Source organism: Arvicanthis niloticus, chromosome 16 (assembly GCF_011762505.2).
Source record: "Arvicanthis niloticus isolate mArvNil1 chromosome 16, mArvNil1.pat.X, whole genome shotgun sequence".
NCBI lineage: Eukaryota > Metazoa > Chordata > Mammalia > Rodentia > Muridae > Arvicanthis > Arvicanthis niloticus.
This window is the reverse complement of record NC_047673.1, coordinates 47,877,528-47,891,239: the sequence shown is the minus strand read 5'-3', so window position 1 is coordinate 47,891,239 and position 13,712 is coordinate 47,877,528. Positions and strand designations below refer to the sequence as shown.

Here is a 13,712-nt window from a genome sequence, read left to right as displayed (position 1 = left end):
CCTTTACTCCCTCCCACCCCTCCTACACCCTGCTCCACTTTCAAATTGATAGCATCTTTTTCTTTGACTATTACTGCTACACAGGAGAGGAAAAATTAGCCCATCTCAGAGTTGAGCCCCTTCTTCGTTATCCAGTACAGAGTGATCAGCCCTGAAACCATATACACACAAACAACAAAAACAGACTAGGCAGGGTGTGTGTGGGTGTGTGTGTGTGTGTGTTAATTATACTTTTTAGGACTAAAGAGATGGCTCAGCAGTTAAAACCACTTACTGCTCTTACAGAGGACTGGAGTTCAATTCCCAGCATCCACATCAGGCAGCTACAACTGCCTGTAACTTAAGTTCTGGGAGATGATCCAGGCCCTCTTCTAGCCTCTGTGGGTTCCTGCAGAATGTGCAATGTGATACACGTAAATTAACACACACACACACACACACACACACACACACACACACACACACACTCCTGTAAAAAGCAGTTTTAAAAATGACTAAGATCTAACTTATTCATTATAAATGCATCGAAAATACAGGTAAAAGGCAGAATAAATACCAACTAGCAAAGAGAGAGCATACACTGAGGGAGGACAAGGAGGATGTCTGTGTTGATCCGCGGCTTCAAAGAGCATGCGCCAGCATCATGCAGGTAAAGCAGGAAGGTAAGGCCTGAAGCTTAAAAACATTTTTAAAAAAATCACTCAGGCACCCGATTCAGTGCTTGACTCATAGAAATAGCTCAAAGCTTTCATTTAAGGAATGAGCAAATAAGTTTCTGGAAAGGCAGGTATGGTGCCATACCATGTACCTCACGTCTGTGCCAGAGCGCAGACTTGTGTTTCTGCCCGAGGCTCAGTCTTCAGCGATGGAAATTTCCACAGCAGGCTGGCTCCTAGGGTAGGCTTTTTTTTTTCCTGATTTTTTTTAACACTTAATAAATTATATGTTGTAACTGAAGCCTTCTCTTCCTTTACTTAGGTTCAGATAAATAGCTTTAATTCTTACCTAACACATGGAAAGTGTCTGGGCAGGTTGTTCCCTGGGTATATTTGTCTTTTTTTCTCCCCACCAAGAAACACCAGCCATAATCCTTGGAAATCCACCAAAACTGTATATTTTTCAAATGCAAACCCGAGTGAGAAAATTGATCATTTTGAAGGAAATTTCTCTTCATTTCTTTTTTCTATTTTGGGTCATGTGCATGCTCTTAAAATACCACCTGGAGAATCTGGGTTGCAAGTAAACCCAATGAAAGACCATAGATACTGAAGGAACATGAGAACCTTTGAGACTGGTTATGCACTGGTTTCCTAAAAACTTCAATTTGATGTTCTTAATATTGCTCCTAATATGATGCCACTTATATCCCAATATTGGTATTCTTTAACATTTACATACACACAACACAAACTTTGTCAGAAAAAAAAAATCCCTGTAGAGGATGCAAAGTTACAAAGAAGGCATTTCCACACAAGCATCACTAAATTGTTGCACTGTCATTTGGAAGGGAATTGCCAAGTTTAGTTCTGTGAGAGTTTTTGGCAGGCTTTTGAATGGCTGGAGTTACATGGAGACTTAAAAAGAAAAACTAAACCATCTGACGGCCAAAACCAACAAGACGATGTAGTTTGAGTATTCAGACGCTTGTGGCTCAGCATTCATGGATGCAGCTGATGCCAGTTCTGGGAACCAGTGTTCAGGGCAGTGGAATAACACAGAGTTGATGAATTAGGCTGAAAGAGCAGCCCCTGTTCAGATGTCTGTCAACAGCTTAGGGGAGAGAAGCAAGTCTGCAAAAATCAACAGATGACTCCAGCCCTGAATGTTTGACACTTGAGATTTCAAAACGGTAGTTGGGTGATATTAAACTTGTTACCCTAGCTGTGCTCGCTTGGGCATTGAAAGACAATCGCTTATTATTTAAATCCCCTGCTTTTCTTATCAACTGTCTTAGAGGGGGGTTGTGCTAGGGCAGCCTAGTTCTGAAATGAACTATCTCAAGGCATATGTCAAGGAAAAGAAATGACATAGAAAACGGATAACACATATGGCAGCCTAAGCCCTCAGGATACCTTACCCTTGGGGAAGCAGCCACCACAGTCACGGAAGGTCTGCTTTCAGACGTCGTACAGCATGCTATGAGATAATATTGATAATCTTGCATTGTTCTAATTTTTTTATGACCACAAACAATAACTCATCAGAGGACAAAAGGACCAAGTGTGGGGAGAGCTTTTCATAGACTGTTCAAGTCACTGAGTTAAGGAATCTTAAAAGGGGTACTTTTAAGTCCTGAAGGGAGAGACTTCTCTCCATCTCAGCAAGCACAGACTCTGTGCTGTCTTCCATGGTTGGAACAGCAAGTATGGAGTCAATGAATTCTTTCTTTGTGTCCTGCATTGCTATGGGTTTCTTTTCAGGAATCATAGCTTCTAAAAGCAAAAGCATTTGCTTTCTTTGACATTGCAATTAACTTTGTGTAGAGGACTGACGGAGCAAGCTTATGTATTTCATCACTCACACATAATTCTGAGGGGTTGCGTGGGGGCATTGGATGCAGAGTGAATTTGCACATTAAATGAATGACACTGAGCAAGCAGCCTTTTCTGGAAAATTTGGCCAATGATTTTCCCAGTCAAACACCCACATTTTCTACCCTCTTTTGATCAGGGTCTTTGCTCTATCTCACGACCCATCCCTTTCAAAGTGCATGGACCATTTCCTTAGAGGATTCCTCAGTCTTTATGTCTTTCCCCTCTCTATTCACCATGCACACACATACTTCTGCTCAAACCTATAGCAGCAACTTAGAAGAGAGTAAATGATATAAAATGATTGCATAGAGAAAAAATGCATACCTTCCTCTTTCTTTTCAATGTTATTGGCAGGAGAATCTTCTTCACTGCTCCAGCTCACTGGGGTAGTCTGGGCAAGGGAGAAGAGAGGAGATGCTGGAAGGAGATTCTTTACAAGTGAAGCTTTGTATGCCTTGTCTCTGCCTGTGATTGACAGCCTCTCCTCCAGCCAGAAAGGAGGGGAGAAGGGGAGTGGAAGGAGCCAGGAGCTGCCTCTCTTGGGCTCTTCCAAAGCAGAATGAACTGAACAGTTTAGTCACAGAGGGAAATAGCTAGTCTATACAAGAACCCTTGTGATGCAGAGTCTCTGAGCAATAAAACTTGAAACCTTAGGGATTAAAACAAAACAAAACAAACCACAGAGTGACAGATATGTTTGGTAAAACGTGATGTGGTGAGGTGGAAGGGGGATGCCATAGAGGCATCCCACCCATGACATACCAGACATGTGACCTATCTAGTATAAAATAAAGTTTATTTGGGGGCATGAGAAAGGGGGTCGATAAGGGAGCAGATGTAGAAAAAGAGAGGGAACAGAGAAGGACACACAGAGAGAGGGCAGAAAGAGAGAGGTGAGAGAAAGAAAAGAGGCCAGTCAGGAATAAGAGGAAAGAGAGAGGGGGAGGGAGGAGAGGAAGGGGGAGAGGACAGAGAAGGAGGAAGAGAGAGAAGCTGGGGGCGGGGGTGGCAGGGCAGTCAGAGAAGAGTGAGAGAGGCCAAACTGTCCTTTTACAGCTAGCCAGGCTTGTACCTGGCTGTTGCTAGGTAACGGTTGGTCAGAGCCTAGAAGAAATGCTAACAGTGACTTTTATTTGGAGAGAAGTTTAGGGTTGGGGAGAAGGAGGAAAGGAGAGAGATGAAGCAAAGGATGTGTTACTGAGGACAAAAGTTGAGCATCTCTTGTCTCTCACCACTTATATAACTTATGACATTTTGATAAAAGATATTTTCAAATTCATATTTCATTTTTCTACCATCTTATTCATTTGATTAAAACAAAGATACATAAAAAATTATTTTGGGTCTCAAAAAAGGGACGATAGGAGTTCGCTGTATTTTGAACAAATAGCAAAATTCTAGAAATCCCAACCTCTATTTAACTATCTTTTAGTTGTTTGTTGAGATAGATAGGATCTCACTGTGTAGTCCTGGCTGGTCTAGAACTTTCTGTGAAGACCATCATGGCCTCAAACTTGCAGAGATATTCCTGCCTCAGCCTGCTGATTGCTGAGATTTCAGGCATATACCATCATACTCCACTCTCAGCTAGGCCTTTTAAACTCAATTAGGGGCAATGTTACTGGAACTCAGGGCATCATAGCAAAGTATGCAAAGTATGAGCTACATAGGAAGAGATGGGAGGAAAGACGTCTCTACCATTGAGAAAAGCACGGTGGTGAGGGATAGAGTAATAACTTCACACATGACAAGTAGCTTTGTGTAGCTGAAGCCAGAGATCTGGGAAATGAAATTAGAGAGATGGGAAGAAGTGTTTGAAGTATCTCAAATAACAAATAATATGCTCTAGCTTCTATTTCTATTGCTGGGATAAAATACCCTGATGAAAAATTGCTGGGATAAAATACCCTGATGAAAATCAACTCGGAGGAGAAGGGCACGTTTTAGCATACCAGTTCAGGTTACAGTACATTAAAAAAAAAAAAAAAAAAAGTCACAGCTCAAAGCAGCAAGAACTCAAACATCTTGTCGTATAGCATCCATAACCATGTGCAGAAAGCAACCATGTACACATGCTCACCTGGTTGCTCCCTTATGTTCAGCTTGGTTTCTCCACTCTATTAGTTCAAGCCCCTCTGCCTAGGGAGTGTTGCCGCCCATGGTAAACCGTGTCTTCTTACATCAAGTAACCGAAGATAATTCTACACACACATTGCCCAAAGACCAACCCAATGTAGAAAAGCCCTAACTGAGACTCTCATTCCGGAAGATTCTACATCGTGTCACATTAACAGTTAAAGCTAAGCATCACATCAAAGTATAAATCTGGAATTTTATCCGAAGGTTAATAAAAAAGAAAGAAAGAAAGAAAGAAAGAAAGAAAGAAAGAAAGAAAGAAAGAAAGAAAGATTAGAAAAGATGATCCCGGCCAGGCGGTGGTGGCGCACGCCTTTAATCCCAGCACTTGGGAGGCAGAGGCAGGCGGATTTCTAAGTTCGAGACCAGCCTGGTCTACAGAGTGAGTTCCAGGACAGCCAGGGCTACACAGAGAAACCCTGTCTCAAAAAACCAAAAACAAACAAAACAAACAAACAAACAAAAACAACAAAAGAAAAGATGATCCCCCCCCATTTCCATGTGAAAGAAATATAGTGTAAGAAGAAAGAAAGAAGAAAGACAGTTGAAATGAGGATGGGTTGGAGGAACAGAACTGTAACAATAACCCGTAAGTGAAAATAGGAAGAAGGGAAAACTGAATCACTCAGTTCACAATTACGTCATGGGTAAGGTATCCCTAGCTGAAAGAAGAGAACATTAAATTCTCAAAGGCTTAGGCCTTGATGGACTGTGTTGTCATTCATCTGGAAAAAGAATCCAAAAGAGAGAGCTGTTATTCAAACAGGAAAATGAATATAAAAGTTTTGGCTAGTGTAGGAGTAGGAAGACAGAAATTAGTTACTTGGTAAATGTTGAGTTTAAAGAGCGTTTGGGGAATGTCTAATTGGCAACTGGCTGTAGAGACCTAGAGCTCAGGAAAAAAACCTGACTAGAGAATTATTGTTTGCTAACTAATCAACTAAATGCCAGATAATGCCAACTATATGACTTGTAGAGTTTTTCAGCTAAGCGACAGTGGAACAATGGCTGTGCCCCCCTAAAGCTTACTGTGTATTATGGTATGCACATTACATGTGGGAATATCTCTTTATGATCATCTGAAACAGCTTCTATTATAGCACTTCTTAATGCTTGAGAGAACATAGGAGACGGTAGATAGCTTGCCCAAGGCCACACAGCCAGGAAACAATAGGATCCATGCAGTTCCAGTGTCTTTGCTTTTCACCCTTATGCCTCTCAAAATGGATTATAGAGGATGGAATAGTGCTGGGACCAGAATTTTAGGGATCATCAGCCTCCAAGGGACAGCTACACAACTGGGAAGAGGAGTAAGGGGCAACGAAGAAGTATGAATGGGAGGAGTGGGAGAAGTCAGTGGAAGAGTACTTCTAGAAGAATGACTGTTAGTGGAAGGGTCTCTACGGTTGTTCTGGGGGAGGCTATGCATGCCTATTTTGGTAAAAAGGTAGGTCAAGAAAAACAAGATTCTGGTAGACCAATATCAGTTATACACAATGTATAATTGCCTGGGAAGAAAGTCTCAATAAGAGCTGGTCTACATTGGGTTAGACTGCGGGCATATCATTGGAGAATCGTATAAATTAAATTAGCTAATACGGGAAGATGCAGCCCATTGTGGGAGACACCATCCCGAGAGGGTCCTAAACTGTATAAGAGCAGAAAAATCAAACAGAGTGCACACAAACAAGCGTGTATGTTCATTTATCTTTTCCTGACTGTGGATGTGATATGACTGGCTTCCTGCCTTGGCTTCTCCACCATGAGGGATTGTAACCTGGAATTGTAAACTAAAATAAACCTGGCTTTTCTCCTTTTCTCTTAAGTTTCTCTCTCTCTCTCTCTCTCTCTCTCTCTCTCTCTCTCGCTCTCTCTCTCGCGTTCTCTCTCCCTCTTCTCTCTCTCATCTCCCTCCTCTCTCCCCTCTCTCTTCTCTCTCCCTCCTCCTTCTCTTCCCTCTCCCGACTCTCTGTCTCCCCCCCTCTCCTCTCTCCCTGCTGTCTCTCCTCCCTCTTCTCCCTCCTCTCTCTCTTCTCTCTCCCTCCTCCCCTCTCTGTTTGATCAGGTCACTCAACATAGTCCTGGCTGCCCTGGAACTCACTAAGTAAACCAGACTAGCCTGGAACTCACAGAGATCCAACTGCCTCTGCCTCCCAAGTGTTGGGATTAAGGAAGTGCACCACCACACCCAGCCTTTGCTGGTTTGGTTTCAATGTGTAGAAAATATGAGGAAACTGGGAAAATGCTTTCATTGCACCTGATGTTCTCTCTGCCTGCTTGGCTTGTGTAGACCTAGTTCAGAAGTATGGCACTAATGGCATTCCTACCCGTCAGTTCCTCTCCTTTCTCTTTCATGTCTCTGATTATGTTGCTTATTCAGTGTTCTTTGAATTCAAGTGTCTTCTATATTATACATTCATATCCAGAAATACACAAGTATACAACCTTCTAGACACTGCTGCTCCCTGCATGCTGGTTTCAAATGGTATGCAGCAGTTCTTAGTAATGGTCTCATAGTCTCTGGATCACATTTGAGTCACTTATGCAAGTGTTCCCAGGGGACACACATTTGGACCCAGGCTTTCAAACTCCTTATTAGGTTGTCAAACATTTATTTATTACTAGCTGGGCTTTCTACTAGGCCAGGGGGAAACATTAAACATTGTCAAGCATTGAAAGACTTGCTGTGACCTCGATGTCTGTTACACAGAGTTGTCCATTTTGAGAAGCAACTTAATTATAAACCAAAATGGGCAACTGAAGAATCTGCCCTTGTAATTTTTGATTTGGGGAGCAAATCTGGCATGGTGGTACAACTCTCTAAGCCTACTGAAAGACCCCCAAAAGGGGACCCTCACCCAAGTCCGGACCTGCACGAACCCAAGGACACAAGAGAAACCATCTTGATGCAATTGCAGAGGAGGTTTAATGACGGGGGCCCTCGGGCCGGAACATATCTCACGCAGGAGATAGAGGTTCTGACCCAGAACCCAGGAAACTTGGGATATTTATGGGTAGGGGTTGGGGATAGCGGGAAAATTTGGCGAGGTTACATATGATTGGTTGCACTTTCGCGCGGCTACACATGATTGGATATTTCAAACATCAGCAACTTGCAGAACTGGCAGAACTTGTAGAATCTTGGACCTCCCAGAAAGGGAGCGAGAGAGAAGTAAACACCAGATAGCCCATTACTCACTTGGGCTTGTTTGGACTTGTCTGGACACGCCCTTGCATGCCTTTATTTTTGGTCACCCTGCCCCTGCAGGGACTTAATATTTTATTATGACTAAATTTAACAAATTGTTGGTGGTCTTTGCTGACCATGAATTTTTTGTTATTGTTTCAACGCTGCTTTCAAATTTTATTTTCACACTACGTCTGGGGAAAATGGAGGAAGACGAATCTCAGGTTTGAAGCCAGCTTGGATTGAAGAGCCCCATACTCGGGAGACCCTTCCTCAAGCCTCTGGATTGCGACCACCCAAAAATCACAAGAAACCATACCTGGATGCAATCAGCAGAGGTTTATTAGGGGAGGAGCCGGCGGTCAAAAACGACATGCTCTTTAGCTCCAAGAGCAGGGTTTTTGGCCACGTGTGGTGGGTTAAAGGGTCTTTTATAGCATGGGGTGGGGGGAGGAAGGCATTTTCTCGCGCTTACACATGATTGGTTGTTTTACAAATTTTGAACATAGCACTGGGAAGACCAAGGGAGGGGTAACCAAGAACAGTGGAACATTTCAGAGAATCTAGCCCAAATGATCTAGAGTCACTTTTTCCGGCTATAGGGCTATGGCCCCACCTAGGTGATAACATCTTTATCTGTAGTCAGGAATGCCTTCCTGCCTTGGGTGAGGCTTGGGGAATGTAATCCAGCAAGTGTCCTTCACCTGGAATGTGAAGGCCTGAAATCTTATTTTCAGTTCCGAGTTCTGTAAGGCGGAAAAATCTACACATATTTCATAAAATGGCCTTTATAATTTTCACTCTACATCCCCACCTCTTCCAATTTGGTTATGTTTTTAATCATAAAAACTCAATTATTAATAAGTCTATTTTTAACCCCACTTTTTCCGATTTGGATCTTTAGAAAAGTTTAAACTCCAGTGTCATAATTACTATTTTCTTGACCCAAAGTCCTACATTGGTGGTGTATTTATTTTCTCTCTAACAAAAGTTACTAATCTATTTAAAATGTAGGGGCCTATGGTTAAAAGCAAAAGTAAAATCACAAGTGGTCCAGCAAGGGAGGATTGAACCAACTCTCGAATCAACATTGCTGTGCCTCTCTGTGTCTCTGGTGTAACCTTTCTCTGAATTTACTCTCTGGTCACTCTTGAATGGTCTACATAATAGTAATATTTTTTCTTAGAGCAGCACAGACTTTCTCCTTTAAGAAACAGCAAGTCTAGTAATCACTTAACTTTGTTGCTGACTATTCTAGGGCTCTCAAATCTACATCAGTGGTATCTCTCAGCTGATGAAAAATAATGAGGTGTCTGTATCAATTTAGTTACACCTGTCTCTATACCTATGGCCACTCCTCGTCACAATGTAACAGCTAGAGTCAAGGAAAATAGGCTCTCTGCAGAATCATCTAGGGTGTATCTCAAACTCAGTTCAAGAGTACCTGCGGGAACTAGCAGGACAAGTATATAATAATCTTTGACTGCAAGCTCACTATTTATCAATCTTAGGAACTAAGTATTTGTTAACAGGGCTTCTTGGGCCCTATTTTATTGACTAGGGGTTTCAAAACATTTTTTTTTTTGAAAACTACTTTCAAAGTTGTCTTCTGACTTTTACACATTTTGTGGCACATAGCTGTCTACATATACATAAAATCACATAAATAATAAAGAGAAATTGCAAAAGGAACAAATTTATATAACTCTAGATTCACATTTCAACTTCAATCTTGTAATCACAAGCTGTCATTTAACCTTGGGTGTATACACACTAAGCCCCATCCTCTAAGGCAGCATTGCCCCCGTGCCTCTAGGGTGGGATGTCTCAGGAGTCAGGGCCCTCTTTGGCCTTGTAGTATAGCAGATGACCTTGAGCTAAACAGCAGGAGGTTGCTCTGGCGTCTGGATGTACAGGCACGTGTTGGTGGATTTCAAGGAGGTCAGATGGTCAGCAGCACCAGGAAGTCTCTTAGTAGCCTGAAAAATCATTTCTCACACAAAAGGGACATTCTGGGTATGGAGCAAGGACAAGGGACACTCTAGCCAGCGCCAGTTCCCAAGGGTAGTTTAATTTTAGGGTTCTGTATATTCTCTCTACCTGTCCTGAGCTTTGGAGACAGTATAAACAGTGGATCTTCTAATATCTCTGACAATTCCTGACTTACCTTAAAACTGCTCTCTGATCTAATTATCTAGGACACTTGAAACCTCGGGAAGGTCCCTATTCTAGGCTGTTTTCTCCTAGGTATTTCTTATTTACTCTAAGTCTTATTATTTCTCTGGCTCAGAACCTAAGGTCCCTTATACGCTTTAAGTCTCTTGGCTACTTGGTTGTACTCATATCTTAAGAGTCCATCTGTGTATTTAGCCTGGTAAATCCTTTGCTTTCTGGGGAGTATAGTTTTCCCTTCTTGTGTGCACCATTGTCTCTTTTTCTCTAGATAGTATCTGGCAGGATGGCTAGCAATCTGAGTTCTTTTTCTTACTCTGTGCTTTAAGTGAGGCCATCTCTTAGGCCCACAACTGGAACAGGCTGGAACAAGACACTTGATATGTCCGGTTATTGCCTCAGGCCACTGAGTCTCCTCTCTTTTGGTGTCCTGGGCAACGAGTACTCACAGTTGCCGGCTTCATCAGGGTTTCCTCTCTTGGTATGTAGTCCTGCAGACATGGGCTGTGGCAAAAGCATACCTGTTGTCCATGCAGATGTTAGCTTTCTTGTCAGCCCCAAGTTCCAAGGTTGTTCTCTGCACCGATGATCTCAGGGGTAGGGAGTCAGTCCAGATGACATTTGTGTCCACCACAGTAGTCTGACTAGCATGGAGAAAACTGCTCCCGTCTGTAAAGCACGTTACCTCGGCTCCCGGCTGGAGTCAGTAGGAGGAGCCTTTCCTCTACCTGTGAGTTCTTGTCAGTTAGTTGCAGCCTGTCTGGGCCCCAATCCTGGGGAGTAAGTCTCAACCCAACAGAGAGTAGGAACAGTCTAGGATGACCATAAATGAATGGGATACCCAGCCCATCTCTTAGTCCACCATTTTCGGGTAGTCCATGAATATATTTTGACCCATTGGCCTGGAGGAAGCCCCTGTGTCTATCAAAAGTTGGGTGGCTCCAAGCTGCCCCGTCTATCTCAATAGCCGTCTTCACACAGAGCTGTTATCTTCGCCACTTGGGGTGTTTTTCGAGGCCTGGGATTTTCTGGCCCTGGCTTCTATTTGTTAGGGCCCTCTTGGACCCTGAAGCTGGCTCCTTTACTTGCAATGCGCACACTGGTCTTTTTCAAAGAGTTTTATCTCTCTTTGATTGGAATCCCTTTTTTCTGCTTTCTGTAAATTCTTTCCTGTCACCTTTCTCTTTCTTCACCTCTCTCTAGTCTCCTCTATTCCTCTCGATTCCTCTGGACTCACAGCAACTGATCTCTATTCTTCTTCTCTACTCTTTTCTTCTAGACTTACACTAAACCTTCTCTATTCCTCTTCTCTATTCCTTTCTTTTAAATCTTCTCTCACTTGCTATTACCATCAATCATTTTAATATGTAGTATACTTCCTAAATCTTTCAATGACTTATCTTGTAGTCTCTGTAGCCTCTGGAGCCTTGTCTACACTGACAGAATGTCTCTATGAGCTAGTCTAGAAAGGCTGTGGGTAACTTATCTGATCTCTGCTTAACCTCATGTGTCCTGATCAAACTTAGTGGGGTCTCATATAATCTTCTCTCTCAAGACCTATCAGCGGAATCTGGCGTGGGCCTCTGGGTGTCCCTTACCTTCTGTCACATGGAGGTCTCAGTCAAATCTGCTCCAAATTGACCTGCTGCTGACCACGGCCTGATCAATTGACGGGGTCCCCAATCTGAAGACCAGAACCTGCAAAGGTCTTGTGAAAGCAAGGCTTTTACCTTATCTGTAGCATTTCACAGCAAGGATTATTAAGATGTTGAAGGTTCATACAGTTATTAACAATTTTTAAAAGGCAACTTGAGTTACATTTGACACTTATTTGAATTTAACCTTTAACAAAATAGAAACGTTGGTAGAAGTGATATACAAGAACAACAAAGTAAACATTTTTATGTCTAACATAAGAGCACAAGTCTTCACCACTTCTTTAATTTTATCTCGTCAAAACTCTCATCTTTGAACAAAATCTTAATGAAAATTTCATATAAATAATGAAATTGACTCAAACAGTAATGGCTAGAAATTTTATCAAAACTGAAGCATGCATATATATATATATATATTTGACTCAGGACAGCCTGTAACTTTTAAGCTGTAATTTTAGAAAAACAAACAAACAAACAAAACAAAACACTCTTTTATTTATTAAACTGGGAAAAAATTATTGTCAACTTTCTTATTACAGAAGCTAAAAAAACTGCTGCCCCCCCCCCTTTTTTTTTTCTGCTTTCTGCACTAGTGACCTCAAGGTACCCAGTACAGCCAGGAATACTAAACTAGGTAACTGTTGCATGCTGTTGCTGTGCTGGGGAACCACGAGTTGTCGCCCGCCAAGTGTGGGCTGGGTGAGCGGGCTGGGTGAGGGCACCCTCCATGTGCTGTTACCTGAAGCATACCCTACATGCGGTAGGCGGGCTGTAGGAACACGAACCGCAAGCACGAACCGAGGTAGCTGCCCCTTATTAAAGGACCTGCCCGCCTTTCTGCAGTTGTATTCTTGTACCGGCGGCTTCATTTCTCTCTCTGCCGGCAATCATGTTACCTATTTTTAACTCAAGATGTTTAACACAGTAGATTAACAGCTAACACACAGATGATTTGCCAAGAAAAGACACACACATATAAAAAAACAAAAAAACACAAATAGCTCACCCCTCTCACGGGTGGTACATAAAACACAGATAGCTCACCCCTGCCACGGGTGGCACAAATAACACTTAACCACATTTGGTTACGACCCCAGATGGAGAAGGATTCCGCGTCTTCTCCCCAAGTAGGAGCGCTCAGGCTCTTGAAACCCGACGGTCAGATCCCCTGACCTTCTGGAAGGCCTCTCGCCTTCCCCCTGAAATCCAACAGTCAGATCCCCTGACCTTCTGGAAGGCCTCTCGCCTTCCCCCTGAAATCCAACGGTCAGATCTCCTGACCTTCTGGAAGGCCTCTCGCCTTCCAAGTAAGACTCCAATAACCAGACAACGCGGTCAGTCTTCACAGATTCAGATTTAACAGATTCAGACAACTTGGTCAGCCTATGTTGGACCAAGTCTACCAGATTTCTAACACGCCAGCAATGAACAAACCAAAAATAGACACACTGCCATGAGAGCATAACAACCACGGTGGCCATTTCTGACCTTTTCTCTCTAGTTTCATTGTTAACACACAAAAAGACTAACAAAAAAACCCGTCTCAATCGCCAGTGCCAGCCAAGAGGGATTCCACGTCCTCTCCGGCACCTAGATGCAAACCTGTGCCAGCCGAGAGGGATTCCACGTCCTCCCCGGCACCTAGATGAACCCCCAAACGTCTCTGGGGGTGCAGCAGCTAGTGACTCTCCAGCACGTCTGCTAATCACTCATTTGTCCCCTCTCGAAACGAATGGTTTACTGCCCCTCACGAGACAGAAACAGCTGCCAGTCCAAACCAAAGTGCACTTTTCAGAAACCAAATAATCCAGACAGACGGGCACAAACAACTTAGAAACCAAATAACTTAAACAAACTTAGACAAAACAGCACACGATTTAGGCAACCCTAGCACACGAGAAATCAGACGATTTAGGCAAACCCGCACATGAAAAAACAGAAATCAGTACATGAAAAACCAGGCAATTTATACAAAAGGTCACACAACAATCAGACAGAAAAACCGCGGTGTCCCTTTACCTCCCA

General features: G+C 42.9%; 1 protein-coding gene across 6 annotated transcripts in view; it reads right to left on the bottom strand.

The window, feature by feature from the left end:
- Scrg1 (stimulator of chondrogenesis 1) overlaps positions 1–13,712 on the bottom strand; it is a 52,596-nt gene that overhangs the window by 17,856 nt on the left and 21,028 nt on the right. For 3 of the 6 annotated variants that reach the window (XM_076914164.1, XM_034520656.2, XM_076914165.1), the window contains exon 2: positions 2,859–2,925. The exons of the other annotated variants lie outside the window; for them this stretch is intronic. In XM_076914164.1, coding sequence (XP_076770279.1) covers positions 2,859–2,925 — 67 coding nt within the window. The remainder of the gene's footprint in view (positions 1–2,858; positions 2,926–13,712) is intronic. 6 annotated transcript variants of the gene reach the window in all.